Genomic DNA, 23,528 nt, shown 5'->3' with positions numbered 1-23,528 from the left:
TTTCATCGTTGCCATAATTCAAGATTATTTGATTCTTATCTCCTGTAAAGATAAGAGTTAAAGAAAGAGTGATTTTGATGATTAAATGAGATACTGTATGTAAAACAAAGATAAATGGTAACTATGGCTATATCTATGTTTAGGATTAAATGAGTATTTGGAAATGGAAACAGAATTTTTGGACTTATGTCAGTCTGAGAAGTCTAAATATTGTGGTCAGATAGAAGTATTAGGTGATACAAGTATGAGCAGGTTAGTCCTGAAGCTGCCCTGAATTGAACAGAGTAAATGGGTGCATTTTAAAATTCAGCACAGGACATTTCTGATGTTGGATTCACCATAGCTTTGAAATTATAACAGCAATTATCAGTGTGTCTTTTGTTTATTATCATGGCCAGGATGTTTTATTCCTGTTCTAGTGTTCCAGATTCACAAAAAATAGAATTCCCCCATGTGAAGCTTTAGGCCAATATGAATTTTAAGAAGTCTGCCTATAATTTGAGTAATGACAGAGGATTATACATCGGATTTTTTAAATATTGAATTTTCCTAAACCTGTGTTAACAGCCAGTTTATTTCACTGGGTATCATGTTGCTATAAAGAAACGACCATATAACTCCCTTTAGAAAATTCTATTTCATTCCATTAGCTTTAAAATGCTTCTGGGAGAGGATGGCATTTTGGACCTCTTAAAAAGTCTCTGGGAGCTCAGACTCCTGGTGAAAATGGTATCATAAGTTCATACTTGGAAGGATGAGACATACATTTGGCTCTAAAGAGATCAATAATTTATGAAGTATATTTTTTTTTTTTTTTTTTTTTTTTTGCGGTATGCGGGCCTCTCACTGTTGTGGCCTCCCCCGTTGCGGAGCACAGGCTCCGGACGCGCACGCTCCGGACGCGCAGGCTCAGCGGCCATGGCTCACGGGCCCAGCCGCTCCGCGGCATATGGGATCCTCCCAGACCGGGGCACGAACCCGTATCCCCTGCATCGGCAGGCGGACTCTCAACCACTTGCGCCACCAGGGAGGCCCCTATGAAGTATATTTTTAAAAGAGACTTATCTGGACTCAAAAATAGGATAAACATCTCTGTGGACCAGAAATGGAATAAAAATGCAGAGTGTGGACGGAAGCCTCCAACCTGCTTGACTCCTGGTCCAGAAGCAGGGAGGCAAAGGCAACGCAGAGAGGGGCTCCTATAGGCTGATGAACCTGAAAGGACTCGAAGTGAGACAAGTGGCCAGATCCAGTCTCTGTCAGAAATCAGAGCATGGGGTCTGTGGTATAGCTCTCTTCTCCCCTCCCTGAAAGAAAAACCTAGAACAGCCTAGGATTTAAAGAGAGACTCACAGGTTCACCACCTACAGTCATGGTTTGCTCAATTCTAGGGGGCCCATCACTTAGACCTAGAGTTGTGCAGAGCACAACCTGCAGCATGTACCTGTGGCCTTGCAGACAGAGCTCAGCCTTATCACTGAAAGTACACTTCACATTTTTATGAAAAAAAAAATAAAAAAACCTGCTGACTCCTGAGACCAGTGTTTGTCCTACAGACTTCTTAAGTAGAGGTGTTTTTCTTCTTTATGTCAAGTATTACTGGGTCTGGGGGTCGGGTAGTTGTCCCCTTACCCCACATTGCTGATTCCAGACCACAGTAACTTCTTCTTCCGTAAAGAACTCCAGCTCCTTTGAAGCACCTGCCATCGGACTACTCCCCTTTTGCAGTCATTTCCCCCACTCTTCGAAGAGTGAAGCAAACATATCAGTGTCTTTTTCTTTACCACTAGTCCTGGCAACACTCTTTTTTATTAAGACTTAAAAAAAAAGTCTAAAAGATAGGAACTATTTTTATTTTAACATAATCATAGTGATATTTCACATTTCTCCAGTTGTCTCCTAAGTCTGTCTACAGTAACAGGTCCCATTTCTCCAATTATTTTCTCTCTCTCTCTCTCTATATATATATATATTTTTTTTTTAACATCTTTATTGGAGTATAATTGCTTTACAGTGATGTGTTAGTTTCTGCTGTATAACAAAGTGAATCAGCTATACATATACATATATCCCCATATCCCATTCCTCTCGCGTCTCCCTCCCACCCTCCCTATCCCACCCCTCTAGGTGGTCACAAAGCACCAAGCTGATCTCCCTGTGCTATGCGGCTGCTTCCCACTAGCTGTCTATTTTACATTTGGTAGTGTGTATATGTCAATGCTACTCTCTCACTTTGTCCCAACTTACCCTTCCCCCTCCCCATGTCCTCAAGTCCATTCTCTACATCTGTGTCTTTATTCCTGTCCGGCCCCTTGGTTTTTCAGAACCTTTTTTTTTTTTTAGATTCCATATATATGTGTTAGCATATGGTATTTGTTTTTCTCTTTCTGACTTACTTCACTCTGTATGACAGACTCTAGGTCCATCCACCTCACTACAAATAACTCAATTTCGTTTCTTTTTATGGCTGAGTAATATTCTATTATATATATTTGCCACATCTTCTTTATCCATTCATCTGTCGATGGACTCTTAGGTTGCTTCCATGTCCTGGAGATTGTAAATAGAGCTGCAATGAACATTGTGGTACATGTCAATATATATTTTTATAGTTGGTTGGTTTGTATCAGGAACAAAGTCCCATACTGCATTTAATTTGTCTCTTCAATCTTTTAAAATCTGGAACAATTCCTCCTCATTTATTTATTTATTTGTTTGTCTACAAAACCAGGTCATTTGTTCTGTTGAATTTCCCACAATTTCCTGTTTGCATCCCTGTGGTATGATTACATTTAAGATGTACATCTAGCCCCTGTATTTCCTGTAGACTGGTTATTAGATATAGAGCCTTGATAAATATAAAGAATACTTTGTGAGTGATGCTGTACAATTCCAGCTGCGAGACACATGTCTGCTTGTCTCTCTTTTAATGATGAGATTTATCAGTGTGTTCAGGTGTTATAAGTCTGATTCATATGTCATATAGTTTCCCATTAGGCTTTTACTTTAATATTTTTAGCAGCCATGGATGGTACTTGTTTAGAACCATGTTTCATCAGGAGTTGCATCTTGTAATTCTATCATTCCTTCTGCATTTATTAGCTAGAATTCTTCTGTAAAAGACTTTACCTAATCAACTATTTGTTACTCTGAAGTGAGACAAATTCTGAATTATTTTCCTTTATTTACCAGTTTTCAAATAGCGAATTGATTTCCTGGTATGCCCAATGAGTTTCTTTGTTGTTGTTGATGTTATCATTATAAACTTGCAGATTTTAACATTTTTGATATATTTCAATCCATTGCAGTCATTATTCTTTCTAATGCTCAAATGGTTCCATCTTTGGCCATTTGACTCCTGTGTTCTTTTGAGATGATTTCAACAGCTTGCTTGCATTTCTGACAAGATGTTCCAGGTGTCTTATATTGATACATTTCCTGTCCCAGACTTGAAATCCACCATTTTTCCAAGAAGGCCTTGTTCCTTTTGGAGAGGAATGTTATTTAGAGACCATGATCCAGGTTCTAGGTGTGCTCATTGCTACTGGTTTGATCATTACTTCTAGATAAAATGTATCTGTTTTTGACAGATAAAAATATATCATGAGTGTATACTGAGGTTTCAAGTTCAGAATTCAAGATTATGGAATTTTACTCTTGATTTTTTTATTTGCAGTTCTTTTCTTTTACAAGAAAATTTTTGTTCTTAAAGACATTAATATATCCTAGAATATATCCTAAAATATAGTTTAAAATAACAATCTCAATATTATTCTAATAATATATTATTGAATACTGTTTTACATTTTTTGTTTTTTTAATATAAACAAATCCATATATCTTCATATCCTTCCCTTTATAAGATAAAAGGTATAATACTATACACACTGTTTTCCATCTTGCCCTTTTTTGTTTTACAATATATCGTGGAGGTTGCTCCATAGATCTTACTCAGTCCTTTTTATAGCTGTATATTATTCTATTTTGTGAATGCAGTTTATTCAACCTACCCCCTGTTGATAGATATTTGGGCTGTTTCCAGTCTTTTGCTGTTACCAATAGTGCTGTATGTAGTAATAGCCTGTGTATATGTTATTTCATAGTTTTGCTTGTTTATTTTGGTATAGAATTGTAGAAGTAAGATTGCTGCATCAAGGATATGTGTATATAATTCTGCTATCTCTTGTCATGGCAATAATAGTTTGGTGGGGATAGGAGTTGGGGAACAGGTAATAAAAACATAATATGCCTTGTAGGTATATTTGAAGAAGTACTTAGAAGAAGTTTGACTTTGTCTTCCTCTTTTTCCTTCCATACCCTTTTATTCTTCATTAATACTATAATTGTCATGTTAATTTAGAAAGATGATAACATTTTGAGGGGAATTTAAAGAAACACTAACTTCTAAGTAAAATTAATCTCTTTTTCTCTAATTTTCACCTCTTACTATAACGTATTACCCATTCTGGTAAACATAAAAACTTCAAAAAACTTTAAAAAATAAAAACTTTATCAGTTAACAAACTTCTGTAATAACTTTGACTATCATAGGCAAGTTGCCATTTGTTAGTTGGTGCTTAGCTTTTTTATATATTATCTCTGTGTTTTTATGCATGGAAATACTTTCCACCCCTCTGCGCTCCTTGGCTTCGTCACTATGTAGTTGGTTTCTTTACTAACACCTCCTACTCCACTTTTGATTTTTAAAGTTATTATATTTCTTTTCTTAGAACTTAAAATTTAAATAAAACCTAACCCTAAAACCCCTAAAATTTAAAAAATATATTTCATAAATTATTGATCTCTTACTGTTTTGGGCAGAAATCACGTAGTCTCTTTCCAGCTCCTATGTGCCATACTCCTTTGACTATATATCTCACTGTTATAGCAGTTTTCACCTTGTTGCTCCACTGCTACATCATACAGATTGGCTTTCATGTTTGAAATCTCTATACGTAGATCTTTTTCTACTTATTTCTAAGTTTTCTGTGTCTGTAGTTTTGTTGGTTGACTTTATACCCAAATCTTATGCCTGGTTCCTATTGAATTCTTCTTCTTTCTATGATTAGATAACCAAGAGTGCATTGAAATTTGTGTGTTTGCTAACTTATCTAATTAAAATTTGATGTATTTTAATGTTGTTTGTTGGTATTTCATTTTCCCTTGTTTAGGTTCGTAACGTTCTTAATGATGCAGTGGATTTACTGGAATTCCGTGATAGAGTCATTAAAGCCTCTTTGAACTATGCACACTTAGTTGTTTCAACGTCTCTTCAGTGTTATGTGTTCTCGTAAGCATCTTGCATTTCTTTAAAATCCAGAGTTTTGTCTGTGAGGAGGAATTTATTTTCAAGCTTTCATATCAACATGGTTTGGTTTAAACTTAACTTTCTCAAAACCTTGCCTATCTTGAACTTACTACCAACCAAGAAGTGATAAAAAGTAAGCTATGAGTAAGGAAAGTAGATCTAATAAAGTTTGTGCTTCAATGGTTAATAATCACTTTTATAATACAAAATACCTTCTCTGAGATAATGTTTACTCTTACTTTACTCATAGCTCTAAGGACATCAGTGTAATTTGACTTCAAAGCCCAGAGAAGGTTAGGAGCATCTGATAAATGATGGGAAAAGGAACCACCTAACCACTGGCGAGGGACAGCTAGCAGCCTGACAGCAGGCTGAGATGTTCAGTAAGGACACAAGGTGGTGTTCAGGCTTAATATCATAGTCCAGGGTAATCATAAATGTTCATATTGATAATCCAGAGTTGTCCAGAAATGATGAAAGAAAATATGTTCAGTATACTTTGTATTAAAAAAGCAGGAAGTGACTCAATACATCCAAGAAACTTGCACCTAAAACTTTAAAAACTTACTTGGTATTTTTATGTAACTCAGTGTGTGCTGATAAATATTGAACTAGCTTTCTGGAAACAAACCAACCAACCAAACAACCTGATTTGCAGTGTTAGCTCATTTCTATTATATATATACTTCTACCATGGCCAATTTCAAGCTACCAATATGATGTCACAGAATTAAGAGATGCACAGTGGCAAACCATTGTATAGAATTGCCACCATATAGATAACAATAGGTGTAAATAATCTCAAGTGCATAGATAATAGTAAAATGTAATAAAATAATCTGGAAGTGATCAGTTTGAGTATTATCTTTGTTTTGAATATAATTTGCTTAATTATGTTTATATATTTTAATTTTAAATAATGGCTTTATCTAACAGTTGGCTTGCAAAATTCCTGAAAATATAACAATTGGTACAAACTAGCTCTAGTTTGCCACCAGTTGATTTCTCAACTCTCCAGAAAACTCAAGGAACCACTATGACACTTTCAAGAGTTGTGAATAAAGATTTTTTTTTACATTTTGTGCTTATATTTATAACATTATGTGTATCAAAATATTAAATTGCTTTTTTTCTTTTCTGATTTAACATTACCTCCCTTCTCTTGTTGTCAAGACATTTATGAAGGTACAAAATATTTATTAAAGTGAAATACGAGGGAGCAGTAGTGGGAATGAAGTAATGCTCTGGGACCCATCATACTGAAATATAGTTCATTAAATTAAAAATACCTAGTATTTTAGATAATAACAACTGTTATTTACTGAGAACTATTATACTATCTTTTATGTTTATGATCTAATTTACTCTTTGTGTTGCATATTATTATTATTATTCCCATTTTACAAAATGAAGAAACTAAAGGGCGCAGAGGTAATTAAATAACTTACCCTAGGTGAAATTACTTAACTTCTTTACTAAAGGAAGAGCTGGGATTTGAATCTAAGTTCCTAATAACTGTTGCCCCTTTTTTAGTAATAAAAATATAATTTTAAAAACAAACATGCAAGCCATATACTGGTTTATATGAAAAGAAGTTCCAGACAAAGAAAATCATATATGAGCATTCTATGTTAAATTTTCATTTGATTTTTCAACTAGTTGTATAGAAAATTCTCTTGTTCTGATTTAGGGAGCTGATTTAGGGAGTTTATATTTCCATGTCATATATATATATATATATATATATATATATCAGTTGTCATAAATCTCAGATATTTTGTAAGGGGACATTAAAAAAACCTCATACTCACTATTCGTATCAGCTCTCTTGACAAAGAATGAAGGTTAATTCTGATGACTGCTTAAATGAGCATGCTGTGATATTTTTTCTAAAGTACAAAAGTACATGGCTTTATCATACCTGTGAACCTCAGACTTACTAATTATTAGTAGTGATTTACTCACTGTTTGGCTTTATGCATGCATTTACTTATTGAAATGGGTATCAGGCTCTTCATTAGCCAAGGTTAATTTCCCCCAATTTACTGCAACCTTCCCCTCTCCCCCATCTCCTGGATCAATATGAGATTTAATCTGACTTAAAGAATTGGTTCTGTGAAAATAATTGAGAGAAATTCAGAATATATAGGAGTAATAAATCATTTTAAACTATGAAACACCTTTGATTATTTGGGGATGGGTTTTTCAGTTTGTAAATGTTCTCTCCACCCATCCTTATCTTTGAATCATACTACATCATAAAAATCATAGGAGTTATTTTTTCATTCATTCATCTGTTTATTCAATAAGCATAGTCATAGCTTACATTAATACAGTATTTTACAGTTTACAGAATGTTTCACAGAAATCTTCATTCAGCTCAACATTTACATTGGGAGACCTGTAGGAAAAATTCTTCATCATGTTATTGTTAGTATAGTTTTTGTTTGTTCAGTATCTACTATGCAGTAGGCAGTTAGCTAGATGCTTTAGGTAAGTCATCATTATCTCCATTTTAAAAATAAGAAAACTGTTCTTTAGGTCAAGCTTATTAAGATCATATGGCCGACAGGTGGTGAAACCAGAATTCTAATCCTGATTTGTCTAGCCAAAACCCCATCCTCTTTTCACTATACTATGCTGCTACTATTTTTCAAAAGAGAAACATTAGATGACATGCCCAATCACAGAGCTAATAAATGACAAAACTTGAACTTACGATTCCTCAATTCGCATATTGTGGCTCCTAGAATAAACATTTGTTGAGTACTTACTATGTGCTAGGTGCTAGGGACACAGAGTCCGCTTTCTAGTCAGGGATACAGACATGTTAAGTGAATAATTTCAGAACAATGCACCAAGTGCTGTAATAGAAATATATACAGAGTTACTGTGAAAATAAAGATACTTCATTTTAAATGAGTACCCACCTACTTATTAAAAAGTATTTGGTATTTCAAGTGTTAATAAATATCCATTTTATTTGTCTTTCAGTACGAAGAACTGGAATACACCACTTATATTTGATCTCAAAGAAGGAACTGTTAGTTTAATTCTGCAGGCAGAAAGGTAATTTGTTTATCATGTTTCACTATTGAATTTGGGGTTAAAATATTTTAAACTGCAGTAAAGCACTCTTTAAAGCATGCCATTTACAGAATGGTACATCTGTCACTTGGAATCAATCTGTTTCTACTATTTATTTTAAAAGAAAAAAAAGTAAGAGAATAGCTCTTAGATCAGTGGTTCTGAAACTTTTTGGTCTCAGAATTTCTTTACATTCTTAAAAAGTTATTGAGGGCTATATGTGGGTTATATATATTGACATTTACTATACTAGAAATTAAAATTGAGAGATTTAAAAGGTCTTAATTTATTTTAAAATGATGAGAATAAACTTATTACAAGTAAACATCAGAGTAATGATGAGAGAATGAGTGAAACAGGCCAATTACTATAAGATAGTTTTGACCCCATTGTTCCTGTATTTTCTATTCTCTTCTGTTTTTGTTTTTAAATACTGGTTGAAACTCATTGATTTTATGAGCTACTACTAGGCTGTGATATGAAGTTTGAAAAACAATATTCTCTACCAAGACTTTGTGTATATAGGACTAAGAAACTCTGGGTCAATTAACTGGAGTAAAGTAGGAGTAGCTATTACTCAGGAACCCACACTTTTCCATGAAAGTTATCAGTCTGTCAAGTACAGTGACACCCTACTGAATCAGAGATCAGAGTTAGATAAGTACAACTCAATAAAACCAGGAATAAAGTATGAAAATATAATCAGCAATTACCTAAGATAGCTACCCATGAAATCTTTTCACTAAAACAATTTACTTTATTCCTCATCCCTTTACTCACCACTAGGCAGCTCTTAATAGTGTTATTATCAGGTTTTCTAGCCCATAGTCTTTTTTTTTTAATAAATTTATTTATTTATTTATTTATTTATTTATTTATGGCTGTGTTGGGTCTTCGTTGCTGCACCATGGGCTTTCTCTAGTTGCGGCGAGCGGGGGCTACTGTTCATTGCGCTTCGCAGGCTTCTCATTGTGGTGGCTTCTCTTGTTGTGGAGCACGGGCTCTAGGTGCGCAGGCTTCCGTAGTTGTGGCACGTGGGCTTAGTTGTTCTGCGGCATGTGGGATCTTTCTGGACCAGGGCTCGAACCCGTGTCCCCTGCATAGGCAGGCGATTTTTAACCACTGTGCCACCAAGGAAGTCCCCCATAGTCTTTTATAAATAGCAAGCCAGAAGAGGAATACTGGTGAGTTGTTAGAGGCTGGCACCATGACAGGAAGAAAAGTGACCACCTGGCAAGGGAGCATGAGAAAACTAAAAGCAGAGAACCGTGTAGCTGAGTAGCATAATTATTCTGATGCACCATCAGATTCTCGTGAGTATCAAAGCTATCAGTTACATAGTTACTGAAGAGTATGGTCATCATATTGATGACCTTGAGTGATCAAAAAATAATTGTGTCAAATTTTCTATCAGCTGTTTAATGAAGTTGAACCAGTGATTTATTTATTTATTTATTTCTGAAATTCTTTTTACTTGAAACAGTTCCAAATACATTTACTTCTTTATATATTATATATAAATGTATGTTGAATATGCTGTTAATTAGTAAAGGCATATGTTAATGGCATAAATGATTAAGTAATTAAAGAATATTTTATTTACTGACCATTGCTGGTCTTATTTGTACATTTAGAAATGTTTGCCCCTTGAAACAGTGTTTACTCACAAGGAAGTTAAAGCTTTAGTATCTTGTTTAGAATAGAAAATGCTTTTAGTACTGAGACAAAGAAAGAATATATACTAATATGATGTGTCACTTGTCAACATTAGCAAATACTGTTTTCATACACTAATGTGTAAGGGCCAAACCCTTCAATTAAATAAGCTACACACCAATACTCAAGTATTAATTTAATTCAAGTGTACATATTTGGTATCCATTATATACTAACTTTTTGTTTGTTTTGATGTTTATTTTCTATTTGTTTCCATAGCAAAAAAGAACAATTAGCAATTCTTGAATCAAGAAATAGTTCTGGGGAATCCCCTGGAGGTCCAGTGGTTAGGACTCTATGCTTTCACCACCGAGGGCCCTGTTCAATCCCTGGCTGGGGAACTAAGATCCCACAAGCCACCTGGTGTGACCAAAAAAAGAAGAAAAAAGTTCTGAATCAAGGATATTAAAGTCTTGAACATAAGATTTTAAAAAGTAATAATGTGTTCAGCATTGAGGAAACAGGCTCTCCAATATAGTAGTAGTACGAGTGTAAATCAATACAACCTTTCAAGGGGCAGTTTAACAATATATGTTAACTTTTTAAAAGTATATGCCCTTTGACAGAATTATTTCATTTTTAGAAGTTATATTGTACTAAGGAAATAAGTAATGTAAACATACAGAGATGTGTATATACTTCAGACATTCTTTAAAACAGTGAATAATTTGAAATAAAATAAGTGTCCATCAGGAATGAGTTAAGTAAAGTTAAGGTGTGTCCATACTTTGCCATAAGTTATCTCTATGGAAGTAGGAAAATTGCAGGAGATCTTTTGCTTTCTCGGTATTGTTTGAATTATTTTTTGCAATGTTCATAAATTTTGAAAGAAAAAAAATAGCAGCCATAAAATATTTACATTTTGACTTAATAAAAAATAAACTATACAGGATGCTATGCCTTGAATAGAGTGGTCAACACAGCAAATGAACCAAAGTCCCTGATACAAAAAATGTGTTTTTAGATATGAACACATTTACTGATGGTTACCATATTGTTTTAAAGTCAAAACATCTTATTTTAATAAATGCTGGCTCTGGTGTTAATTTTTGAGTCATTTTCACTGTTTAGGACTTTAACCAGTATTTAATCTAATTTAGTGCTGTAATTTAATTTTAATGATCCTTACCATAATCTTTAACTGTGAAATATGTATTAATACTGTTTCATGAAACAAACAGCATCTGGCATTAAAAAATCACTGAATTGTGAATTACAGACTTTTTTATTGCCATTGTATAGAGATGCTTCTTTAGGAAAGGAAATGAATTACAATTATAATATTAATGGGCCTTTTCATTTTTTCTTCTCCTACCTCCATGAAGAAACAAAAACCTAGAAAACAAACCAAACAACCAATGTTGACTTTTCAGGTTGTTTTTATATTTCATTCTTTATATATTTATGTTTTACTATTGTTTTAATTGTAAGATTTAGATTTTTCCAAAGCATAAACTTATAAAAATGAAATTATAGTAAACTCCTATTTGAAAATATATTTTTATTCTTTATTTTTTAGACATTTTCTTCTTGTAGATGGTGGTGGTATCTATTTATATTCTTATGAAGGGCGCTTCCTTTCCTCTCCAAAATTTCCTGGAATGAGAACAGATATTCTAAATGCACAGACGGTCTCTCTGAGTAATGATACCATAGCAATAAAAGACAAAGCTGATGAAAAAAGTAAGTACATTTTTATAATTTTCCATGAAATTTGTTAACACTGTAAATTTTTCATCAATTAACTTCATTTTCTCATCTATTATTATGTTAACTTTATATGAAAGAATTATGAGCTTCCTAATTTGTTCTAAGTATGAATCAATTAAAGAACTAAAGTTGTCATATTATTCCCAATTGATGGAACAAATAGATATTGGCACAGCATCAAAGCTTGGTTGTAAGGAATCAATCTTATATATTCAGTAGCTGTTGGTATAGAGTTTGAATTCAAGACTGTGTGTCCTAAAAATGTATGTAATTTTTAAGTTTTGATCTTTTAAACTATTTCCTTTTTCTTTATTTAGTAACATGGTAAATATTGTGCTTCATTGTACTATTTGTTTTGCTTATATATATTCATATTTTTATGTTTACATATTTTTAAACTAATGAAGTAGAAGAAAGTTATGAATAATTTTAAATTTTCATATAAAAATCTAGGCCACATTAGTGTTTATAAATAAATATGAATGTGTCAGGTGTTTTGGAATTCCATAGTAGAGTGAAACCATTTTTTTAAGGCAATGCTGTATCAGAACATGTATCCAACAAATAGTATTGAGTGCTAACTGTATGCCAAGTACTTTTCTAGAAGTTGAGGATACAATAGTGCATAAGACACACAAATAATCAAACAAATATAGTCAGCCACTGATACGTGCTGTGAAGAAAATTAATGCAGGATGAGGGAATGGAGAATTCTAGAGGTGGGGGAGGGGAATGACCATAGGACAAGCAGGTGCAAATGGGAATTGTTGGCACATAAAAGGAACTGCGGGGGGCTTCCCTGGTGGTGCAGTGGTTAAGAATCCACCTGCCAATGCAGGGGACACAGGTTCGAGCCCTGGTCCGGGAAGATCCCACATGCCGGGGAGCAACTAAGCCCGTGTGCCACAAATACTGAGCCTGCGTGCCACAACTACTGAAGCCCACGTGCCTAGAGCCTGTGCTCCACAAGAAGAGAAGCCACTGCAATGAGAAGCCTGCGCACTGCAGTGAAGAGTAGCCCCCACTCGCTGCAATGAGAGAAAGGCCTGCATGCTGCCACGAAGACCCAATGCAGCCAAAAATAAATAAATAAATAAATTAAATTAAAAAAAAAAAAAAAAAAGGAACTGCCAGAGGGCCATGGGACTTAGGTCAACACGAGCAAAGCAGAGAGTGGTAGGAGAAGACAGAGAGATATATAAGTAGGAGCCAGATCATGTAAAGACTTGGCCATGGTAAAGATGTTGGCATGAGAGAGTGGAGGCAAGCATATTACCCTAGGGTTTTTCCTGGATGAATGAGATGAAAGATGGGGAACAAGGAAGTTTAGAGGAGGTCCACAAACCCAGAGAGTTCTGTTTTGGTCATGGTAAGTTTAAATGCTTCTTAGACATCCAAGCAGGGTTGGAGAGGAAACAACAGGATAAAGTCCAGGGCTCAGGAGAGAGTTGGGGACGAAATATAAATGCGGGAGTCATTGGTGTGTAGATGGTGCCATGATACTACATGAAATCACCTAGGAAGTGAGTATAGACAGAGAAGAGGACCAGTGACTGAGCACATCAATATTTAGAGATGGGTAAAAGGAGAGGAGCCAATGAGGTAAGAGTGAGAGTGAGATATCCCTAAAGGCTAGTGGAAAGATAGTAAATAATTGTTATTCTCTGTTAATAAATATTGCTGAACAAACATTGTTCATTACTGTGACATGTTATAAAAAAAATAGTCTGACCTGATTGTTAATTTTGTGAGGTCATGCCATGGAAGACCTAATTCAGGATCTAGAAAACTGTCCCACTTTTTAATTTTCAGTACTTTCAGATAGCATCACCTCTCATACTGGTAGGAAATATAATTCTCCTAAATAGAGCTGTTCTCTCTCTTTATGCCTTAGGCTTTCTCTGAGAGAGGACATTTGGTAATTGTTTGGTTTTTAAAGGACTTCCTTTCTGGCTAAATGAGAGGAAAGAGAATGAAATGAAATACAATAGTATCTAGATAGTGGACAGATTCAAGATGGCTGTGTAATTGTTAATAATAATAATTTGGAAGTCAGATTTTTGTCTTCAGTAAACTTAAATTTGAAAATCCCAGTGATCACTATGAACTTTCTATACTTTTCTTATTCAACACCACATATTTTATTTTTATTTACTTATTTAAAAAATATTTATATATCTATTTATTTATTTATTTGGGTTGCACCAGGTCTTAGCTGTGGCAGGTGGGCTCCTTAGTTGCAGCTCCAGGGCTCCTTAGTTGTGGGTCGCCGGCTCCTTAGTTGTGGCATGCTAACTCTTAGTTGTGGCATGCGTGTGGGATCTAGTTTCCTGACCAGGGATCGAACCCGGGCCCCCTGCATTGGAAGCTCGGAGTCTTATCCACTGCGCCACCAAGGAAGTCCCAACACCACATATTTTAGATAGAAACTATAACAAAGTATGTATGTTTCCAACTGAATATACCTTATTCTGAATTTTTCTACAGTTATTTCACATCTGAAACATATTTCATTATTCTTTAATCCTTTCATAATTCATAGAATTTTAGAACCAGAAAGAATTATGAACATTTTCAGAAATATAGATATACCTGCAAATAAATTATGGTTTACTTACATAAACTTTGATTGTTGAGCAAAATAGTCTTGTAATTCCATCCTGCCATAAACAGAAAATTTTAAAAACTAAAATAAAATTATTGTAGAACTGATACAAAATGAGAAGGAAAACATTTTCCTTATGTTTAAAGAAACTGGTATTTATTGAAGGCTAGGTAGAGATATATGTTAACAATAGAAAGAACAATTGAAGTACCTGGAATCTTTAACCTGTAAAATTTTCTTTCAAGGGGACCATCCATATATGAGATTAGTAGTTCCTTCCTAACTTGGGAGTTCCTTTACAGGCAGGATTCTTTGTACCAAGCACAGTACTCTTATGTGCTCCATAAATACATGTTAAATGGATTTGAATACCCCTTACAATGATTGATTAAGTAGTAGAGGTACTGCTTTTGACTTCCTTCTTCTCCCCATCCACCTTGCACAGATGCTGTATGATGTTAGTGTGGGTGATTTGAAACAGACATCTGGGTATAGCGGGGGAGGAGAAGTCAGAGAGCAGTTACTTATGCTTAGAAGCAACTCTTTCAGCTTCCAGCTCCTTAGTTGTCCTTTCTGCCAGTTTCAGTTACATATTAAAATTAAAATACAGGTTCAGCCTCCCATAGATCAGGGCCACTTACAGTTGTGGAAATTAGATAAGTTCATCCATAAACCTCCATCTTTTTATAATATGTGCAGTCAACAAAAGGATGGAAGCCTTTTTTTTTTTAAGTTAGTTTATATAGCTATGAAAATAACTGGGCTTAGTCATGCCCAAAGCATTTTTTAAAATGGAAGCAAAATTTTTCTAATTTTTGATTCTATACTTAATTAAAAATTCTATGACTATTTTTCTTTTTCATTTCTTTCAGCAAAATTGGTGATTTTAGAACATAACTTATTATAAAGACATGATTTCCTCTGTGAATACAGCCAGTGACCTCAAACTTAACATCCAAAGGTTTACTAACAGCTATAAATCATATACTAAAAGTGTGATCCTCTGGAATTTAAATATCATGTTATACATATATTAGCATTTTTATGATCTGTATAAATTGTCCAGTTTTTTGCTGACTACACATGTCACTTCTGTCTTTTCAGTTTTGTAATTCTATGTGTGTGTTCAGTCATATGAAATTACTCTATTTGGGATGAATCTTGAGCTGGAGTAGTTTGGGAATTACTTAAAGAGAATCACCAAAGCACTAACATTCTTTTTAAAAGAGCAAAGAACAGCTGGCAATATGGCTGTCATTTATGAGACTAGGAGAAGCCTTTGGTGAAACAGAGAAAGGGACAGAGACAGTTTTTGTTCCTGGCTTCTTCAATACAATATCTACTGTAATTTTTACAACTTGGCCTGCTCAGAACATCTAACATGGGGTTGGAAACAGAGAACTTTGTATTATCATTTTTTAGATAATGATTGATGTCATGAAAATAATCCAAGAAAGTATATAGCATGAAAAGGTGGCCTAAAACAAAACCTAGGAAAAAGGATCACCAAATGAGGAGGAACTAGCAAAAGAGAATTAGGGATGGTCCAAAATAGGAGGGAATCAGGAGAAAACAGTTTTTTTTGTAGCCCACATAAGAGTTTCAAGAAAGAGGATGGTCAGGAGTATCCAGTGCTGCTGGGAGGTCAAGACTAGAAGTAGATTCTTGAAGACTGAAAATAGACTCTTTGATTTGGCAACATAGGGGTCATTGGTCATCCATGCAAGAGCCTTTACATCAGTGTAGTGAGGTTGAACATCAAGTTGTAATAGGTCAAAGAGTGGCTACATGATTGAACTCAATTTCCAACTCCCCTTCCATTTCAGGGAGCTGAAAGTCCAAACTCTATAATCATGTGCTTGGTCTCTCAGGTGACCAGCCCCTATCCTGAAGCTATCTAGGGAATCACCAAGAGTCTCTCGGTTAGCATAACAAAGACACTCCTATCACTCAGAAAATTCCAAGGGTTGATGAAGACCTGTGTCAGGAACCCAGGACAAAGACCACACAAATAAGTTATTACACATTAGTGTACCGACCACAGGGAATTGAAGAGTACATAACACATTGTGTGGTTGTATAGTATGCACTCAACATATTTTTCCTTTGTAAAATGATTGTCTGGGTTGTTATGTTGGTCTAAATCAGAGTTATGAAAATTACAAGCTACATCCAGATTTGGACTTGCCACTGTTGATCCTATGGTGCGGTGATGCCATACCATTAATAACAATTCTAATTAGGGAATGTATGTTTTAGGAAGACGTATTCAGTTCCACTGAGAAATATGACCTCATTACTAAGTAGGAGTTTGGTGCTGCTGCTCTTCTGTGCTGATAGGTGTGCTATGGTCCGAAGAGCTAAATAATTTCTCATTAGGATTATGATAACTCCATAGAAATTTACTAATAAAAATTCTAATGTAATACATTAACTAATGCTTTACTTTTTTTCAAGTAATCTTCCTCTTTGAGGCATCAACTGGAAAACCACTGGGAGATGGGAAGCTTCTTTCTCATAAGGTAATGGATATTAGCTATTTTTAATGTAAATAGCCATTTACTTTTTTTTTAAATAATGTTTTCATTTTGAGGAAAACATGGGAATTAGTTTTATATTTAAAACCAGTGTGTGTTCTATATACAGTATTTTGCCTAAAATACCACAAAGACTAAACACGAGTAAATTCTGTAATAGAAAGCTGTATTTGCAAATTAACTGAATAAAAGAATCTGACTTATATGTTTTTTGTTCAGGCTCTTCACTGCTTTTCAATAAAATGTTCTATCTTGGTTAAACTTTTAGCACCTATAGAATCAGTAAATAAAAATGTGTTTATACTTCAAAACAGCTTGTACTTTTCCCATTAACCTGTTCTTTTTTAAAAAATAAATTTATTTATTTATGTATTTTTATTTTTGGCTGCATTGGATCTTCCTTGCTGCGCATGGGCTGTCTCTAGTTGCAGTGAGCGGGGGCTGTTCTTCATTTTGGTGCACAGGCTTCTCATTGTGGTGGCTTCTCTTGTTGCGGAACACGGGCTCTAGGCGCGTGGGCTTCAGTAGTTGTGGCTTGTGGGCTCTAGAGCACAGGCTCAGTAGTTGTGGCACATGGGTTTGGTTGCTCTGCGGCATGTGGGATATTTCCAGACCAGGGCTCAAACCTATGTCCCCTGCATTGGCAGGCGGATTCTTAACCACTGCACCACCACCAGGGAAGTCCCCATTGACCTGTTCTTAGCCAGCATTTTCTTTAGATTTTAACCTGTCAATACAGTTCCTTTCCACCAAATAAGTAACTATCACTATTAATCTCCTTATATCCTTCCAGAAATTTTTAGTGCATACACAGACAAAACTGATATATGTTCTTTTCTTCTTTTACAAAAATATAACATATATATCTGTACTTTGCTTTTCTCACACATCACTGTTTCTGGAGATATTTTCATATCAATACATGAAGTGCTTTCCCAATCCTTTTTCTTCCCACCATGTAGTATAACATTTTATGGATGTATCAGAATTTGTTTAACTTGTGCCCAAGTGATGGATGCACATGGAAATGTGTTTCAGCTTACAGAATTTCAAAATATACATTATTTTATAGTGTTTTAACAGGCATCTTTCCCTTGTAAATTAAAAAAAAGTCACTATACTTTAGCTTTTGAATTATTAGTATATTAGCAGTTAAATTATTTAACAGGGACATTTTATCATTATGAGTAGGTAAGTGATATTTAATTGATCTTTAAATAAACAAATGTTCTTATAATTAAACAGTTAAAACAATCTAATGTCAAGCACTAAAACTAACCCAGAATTTTTTTTTAATTTTAGAATGAAATTTTGGAAATTGCTCTAGATCAAAAGGGACTTACCAATGATAGAAAAATTGCTTTCATTGATAAAAATAGAGATCTTTGTATCACTTCAGTGAAACGATTTGGGAAGGAAGAACAAATTATCAAACTTGGTAAAATAATTGTAATACATTTAAATTTTTGATTACTTTCAGCTTTCTTAGATCTACTCTGTCATATATTATGCTAAATAGCTTACTTGCTTGAATGAATCTATGAATAATGCTTTGGTCTCATAACATTTCTTACAAGATGTTACTTCATAAGTATGTTCTTATGAAACGCTACTTAATTCCATTTTAATAGCAAGTCTTTAGCTGCTACAGCTAACTTGGCATTGAATGAAAGGCCTGCAGATTAAAAATATAATGGTTCTGGGTAAAATATTCAAATTTATTTCCATAAATTTTTATGTGAATTTTTATACGTTTTCACCATTATATGATCAGAAAATAGTCATACCTACGAGCAGTTAGTTAGGGTCTTGTACGTCTGCTGATTTTAAAGATGTATTTTTAATACTTATGTAATGGAACTAATAGTACATTAACATTCTTTTTAAAATAAGGAACAATGGTGCATACTCTGGCGTGGAGTGATACATGCAACATCCTCTGTGGACTTCAAGATACTCGATTTACAGTGTGGTATTACCCCAATACGGTTTATGTGGACAGAGACATTTTGCCTAAAACAATATATGAAAGGGATGCAAGGTAACATTTTACTGCATAGGATTGTTTATTGTTGTAAATAAAACTAACAGAGTGTTGTGTTTCCGCCTCTAATTTAAGTCCTGCAAGATGTCTTTCACTTTACTTAGTCAACCAAATAAAATTGTTCAGCTAAAACTAGTTTAATGAGATTTAGTGATGGAATCAAGTTGAAAGGGTCAGATAATACTATCTTATTTATTTATTCCTTAAATGAATATAATTTTTCCTTATATGGATATAATTTTCAGGTTTACTGTTGTTTAATGGTAACTCGGGTCATTTTTTCAGTGTGGTTTAGTTATTTTAATATAGACACTCTTAAGATTTTTCTGTGATATATAACTTTGTGACAACCTTTACTCTTTCCCAGATTATCATTGACCTTGAGACTTTCAGGAATGTATGTCTCTCTAGAATTGAATTCTTAAATTAATATTAAATATAGAAAAATATATACTGAAAAGCTTTAAAAATCTTTTATATTCTTCAGAAAATCAAATGCATTTATATTCCTAAATTCTCTAAGAAATAGCAAGGAGATCTCTCACTCTTGACAAACTAGGAATACAAAGGCTTCTCAACTCCAAATCTTAGCTTAATTTTCAAATCTATTTTGAGTTCATTTTTAATATTCAAGCTCACAACATTAGCAAAACCAGAGAGGTATCCTATAAAAAAAATTTTAACTAATGAAGAGAAGTTAGTCTCTTCAAAGTTCACCTCTTGTTATTATGAGAAAATAATCTTAGAATCAGCTTAATTTTTAATGTTTATACTTTTAAAAGCTGAAGCTAAGTGCTTTAATCATTTGTGTGATTTACCTTAAGACTTAGAAAAAATCACTTCAAATGCGACTTAGAAAAAATCACTTCCAATGCTTTTAGGCATAGTTCTCAAATATGTAATAATTTTTTGCCATGTTAAAATGTTTGTATATTTTGCTCTAAGTGTATATAGCTAGTTAGATTCAAATATTTGTTTAATATACATACATTATCCCTGGAGTTTACTTTTTTGGAAGTGCATTTTGGAGGTTGGAGATTTCATATGTATGTCAGGGGTCAACTCCCCAAATTTAATATATATGGAAAATTTTGCTCAGAATATAAATTGCACTTTTCCTTTTTTCAACAGTGAATTTAGTAAAAATCCCCATATTGTGAGTTTTGTTGGAAATCAGGTAACTATAAGAAGAGCTGATGGCTCACTAATTCACATCAGCATATCACCATATCCTGCTATTCTCCACGAATACGTAAGCAGTTCAAAATGGGAAGATGCTGTAAGACTTTGTCGTTTTGTTAAGGTACTTTACATTTCAGATCCATAGTTGTGTATATATTGTATATTAGTTTATATGATATCTTTGTGCAAAATGAGAAATAGTAAGAACTAAGGGCTGGAAAAATTGCAAATGGGATCACATCTTTTTTTTTAATAAGTGAAGACATGGGTGATACAGAGAGATAGGTGTTGTGTGATTTATTCTCTGAAGAAGCTATACTTTAAGTGAGTAGTTTCTTCTTACTGGTAAATATAAAAACCTCTTATGGAACTTTTTTTTAAAAGTCAGATTCCCAAGTTCAACCCCCCACAGAGATTCTAATTTATTAGATCCAGTGAGCCTGGGCATATTTTTCAGTTCCTCAGATGATTTGTACAGCTAAGGTTAAGAACCACTCACTACTTTAGATCAACATTTCCCAACCTGGTTGAATCAAGTATTTTCCAAGCATATTTGACCACAGAACTCTTTTATTTTACATTGGTTAATTCCCTTAGACTACACTTTTGTGAAAAGACTTTTAGATGCTTTTCCTTACAATGGGTTGTTGGCGGCAATCTGCTATAATAGCGTTGTCTGAGAAACTCAGTTTCTCTGGTTCCCTGTAGTTGCATTCTTTGACTTCTCATCAAAAAGACTGGAGGGCTTATAACCTTGAATTATGGTAAAAGTAATTGTAAGTTCAAAATAAACCTTTGATAATTAGAAATGAACATTTTCAAAAAACTTTATTCAAAACTTTCTCTATGTGTTATTAATATATTTTAACAAAGTAGCCACAATGAAATTTCCACATCATTAACCTATTAAATTATTTGTTTCTCAGTGCCATGCTCAGTGATTTTTTATTTTCCATTAAAATATAACTTTATTCTATTTTAATTCACTGTTTATTTTAAGGCAGTTCAGCCCTGTAGTTGAAATAATTGTTCTCATTTTTCACTTTAGGAGCAAACCATGTGGGCTTGCCTAGCTGCTATGGCAGTCGCTAATCGAGATATGACTACTGCAGAAATAGCCTACGCAGCAATTGGTGAAGTAAATAATGTTTACTTACATGTATATGTTTGTGTGTTTTTCTTACCATAATTTGTTACTATTCACTTCAAATATTTTTCTTTTTTTTTTAGATTGATAAGGTTCAGTACATCAATTCTATTAAAAATCTTCCATCTAAAGAATCAAAAATGGCCCACATATTAATGTTTAGTGGGAACATACAGGAGGCTGAAATAGTTCTTCTTCAGGCTGGCCTTGTTTATCAAGCGATTCAGATCAATATTAATCTCTACAACTGGGAAAGGTAACAAAAATGTTTTTCATCAATTCCAAAACCTGATTGTTCTTAATGTATTCTTCTACCGACCACTTAGTAAATTACATCTTCCACTGTAATTAACAGTTTCCTAGTATCATAGAAGAATTTATTCACATTTATATTTGTGAGTAGTTTGCCATTAAAGACTTTTGCCATCTCTGAATCATGATTGATTAGAAGTTGTCTGTGAAGAAGAAAAGAGAGTCTAGGATGTCTCCAGAATTTCTGATTTCAGTAACTGGATAAATGGTGGTAAGAATATTAGCAGATTTGGAAGAGATGTTGGATTTGAAATATTTGTGAATAGATAAGTGATAATAGTTGATTATTGGACCTGGAGGTCAAGAAAGATTTGAACTAGAGATGTCAATTTAGGAGTCATCAGCAAATGAATGGAAGCCAGAAGAATGGATGCAGTTGCCTGGGGAATGTGAGGAGTGAGAAGACATAAACTATATTTATGGGATGTGTGAAAAAAAAGAGAAATCTGCTGAAAGATTGGGGTAAAGCAGTCAGACAGGCAGAGAGAGGAGCCAAGAAAGATTTGTGAAGTTAAGGAAGAAATACCAAAGGATTTGTAACGAGGAGTGGTCAGTAACCTTCCCTGCTGCCTCAGGCTTTGGGACAAATTGCTTTCTGAGGCTGAGTGGCAGGCTGCTCTTCTCTATGACATATTAGGTTTCTCTACTCATTCTCTCAGGTACGTCTCTCTCAGTGAACAAGGTTGTAGTGCTTATATGCACCTGAAGTTACTGTGTTACAAAGCTGGCATGTTGACTTTTCCAGGTTTGAAATGTCTTTCCTCATCTTCGTCTCTCTCTGTGCTCAAAAATAACCCGTAAATCTTTCAATTACTGGCCCCTTACTTATAATCCCCTCAGATTAGAATTTTTATAGTCCTATCTCTATCTTCCCCTTGAATAGAAGTAACAAAATGGCTAAAAAAAGTAACAAAAGGTAGTTAATTTTGTTATGGACATACTATAGTCTCTTTATTTAATTTATACATTAATTATCTACACTCTTCATACAATTCAGCCACCCTGTTTCTATCCTTTATTTTCACAAATTTGTTGTCATTGTTTGGCTATACAAAGGATCATGAAAGATGTTTTAGGTTCTACAAATATGAATAAGCCATTGTTCTTATCCTCAATTTATTCATAATTCACAAATATTAAAGTAACTATTTTGGAAAGAGTATGAATAATTTTTCAAAACTCTGTATTAAAGAACTAACAGAAAGTTGTATATACCATTACTAAGCCATGAGTTCCATGAGAAATAAGGAAGAATGGTGTTCACAGCATATTTTCAACTGATACTTTTGAGAAAATGTTTATGTTGATAAATGTTAGGCATTACTATTTATATAGCACTCTGAACACCATACAGTATAACAGATATTTGAAAAATCATCCTTATATTAAAAAGCTTGCAACCTACTTAGGAATTCCATTTTATTGTCATTAATAATAGTGAGGCTTCTATTTATTGAGTGCTTATCATGTGCCAAGAATTGTGTTAAACACTTTCCTTATGTCATCTCATTTGGTCATCACAACATTATACAAATGAGGAAGTTGAGGGTTACACATAAGTAGGTGGCTGATCTAGGATTTGAACCTAAGTCTTCCAATATCAAAGAGCACCTGAATTTTCTGCTATTATTGCAATAAAATATATACTGCTGATACTACTACTTACATTGTTTTATAGGATTGATGTTTACCTCTTTTGTTATTTATCTTCGTAAATTTTATGTCACCTTTCACCTTTCAGATTATACACTTCTAGAAGGATAGAAACATTTTATCATTTTATATTACCTATATACATAGTAGGTACTTAATATTCATGCTCTTAATCTTTATGCAATACTCTCAATCATTTTGCCTTGCACTTCCTCTACAAACATTGG

General features: G+C 33.9%; 1 protein-coding gene across 2 annotated transcripts in view; it reads left to right on the top strand.

Annotated features, from left to right (window-relative positions):
* Positions 1–23,528, top strand: part of IFT80 (intraflagellar transport 80) — a 109,684-nt gene that overhangs the window by 71,441 nt on the left and 14,715 nt on the right. For both annotated transcript variants that reach the window (XM_060100004.1, XM_060100003.1), the window contains 9 exons: positions 5,172–5,290; positions 8,303–8,377; positions 11,631–11,794; positions 16,884–16,948; positions 18,266–18,401; positions 18,857–19,004; positions 20,139–20,310; positions 21,238–21,327; positions 21,420–21,592. In XM_060100004.1, the coding sequence (XP_059955987.1) occupies positions 5,172–5,290; positions 8,303–8,377; positions 11,631–11,794; positions 16,884–16,948; positions 18,266–18,401; positions 18,857–19,004; positions 20,139–20,310; positions 21,238–21,327; positions 21,420–21,592 (1,142 nt within the window). The remainder of the gene's footprint in view (positions 1–5,171; positions 5,291–8,302; positions 8,378–11,630; positions 11,795–16,883; positions 16,949–18,265; positions 18,402–18,856; positions 19,005–20,138; positions 20,311–21,237; positions 21,328–21,419; positions 21,593–23,528) is intronic.

The sequence above is a fragment of the Mesoplodon densirostris genome, chromosome 5, assembly GCF_025265405.1.
Source record: "Mesoplodon densirostris isolate mMesDen1 chromosome 5, mMesDen1 primary haplotype, whole genome shotgun sequence".
NCBI lineage: Eukaryota > Metazoa > Chordata > Mammalia > Artiodactyla > Ziphiidae > Mesoplodon > Mesoplodon densirostris.
This window is presented reverse-complemented; position numbering and strand designations above follow the sequence as displayed.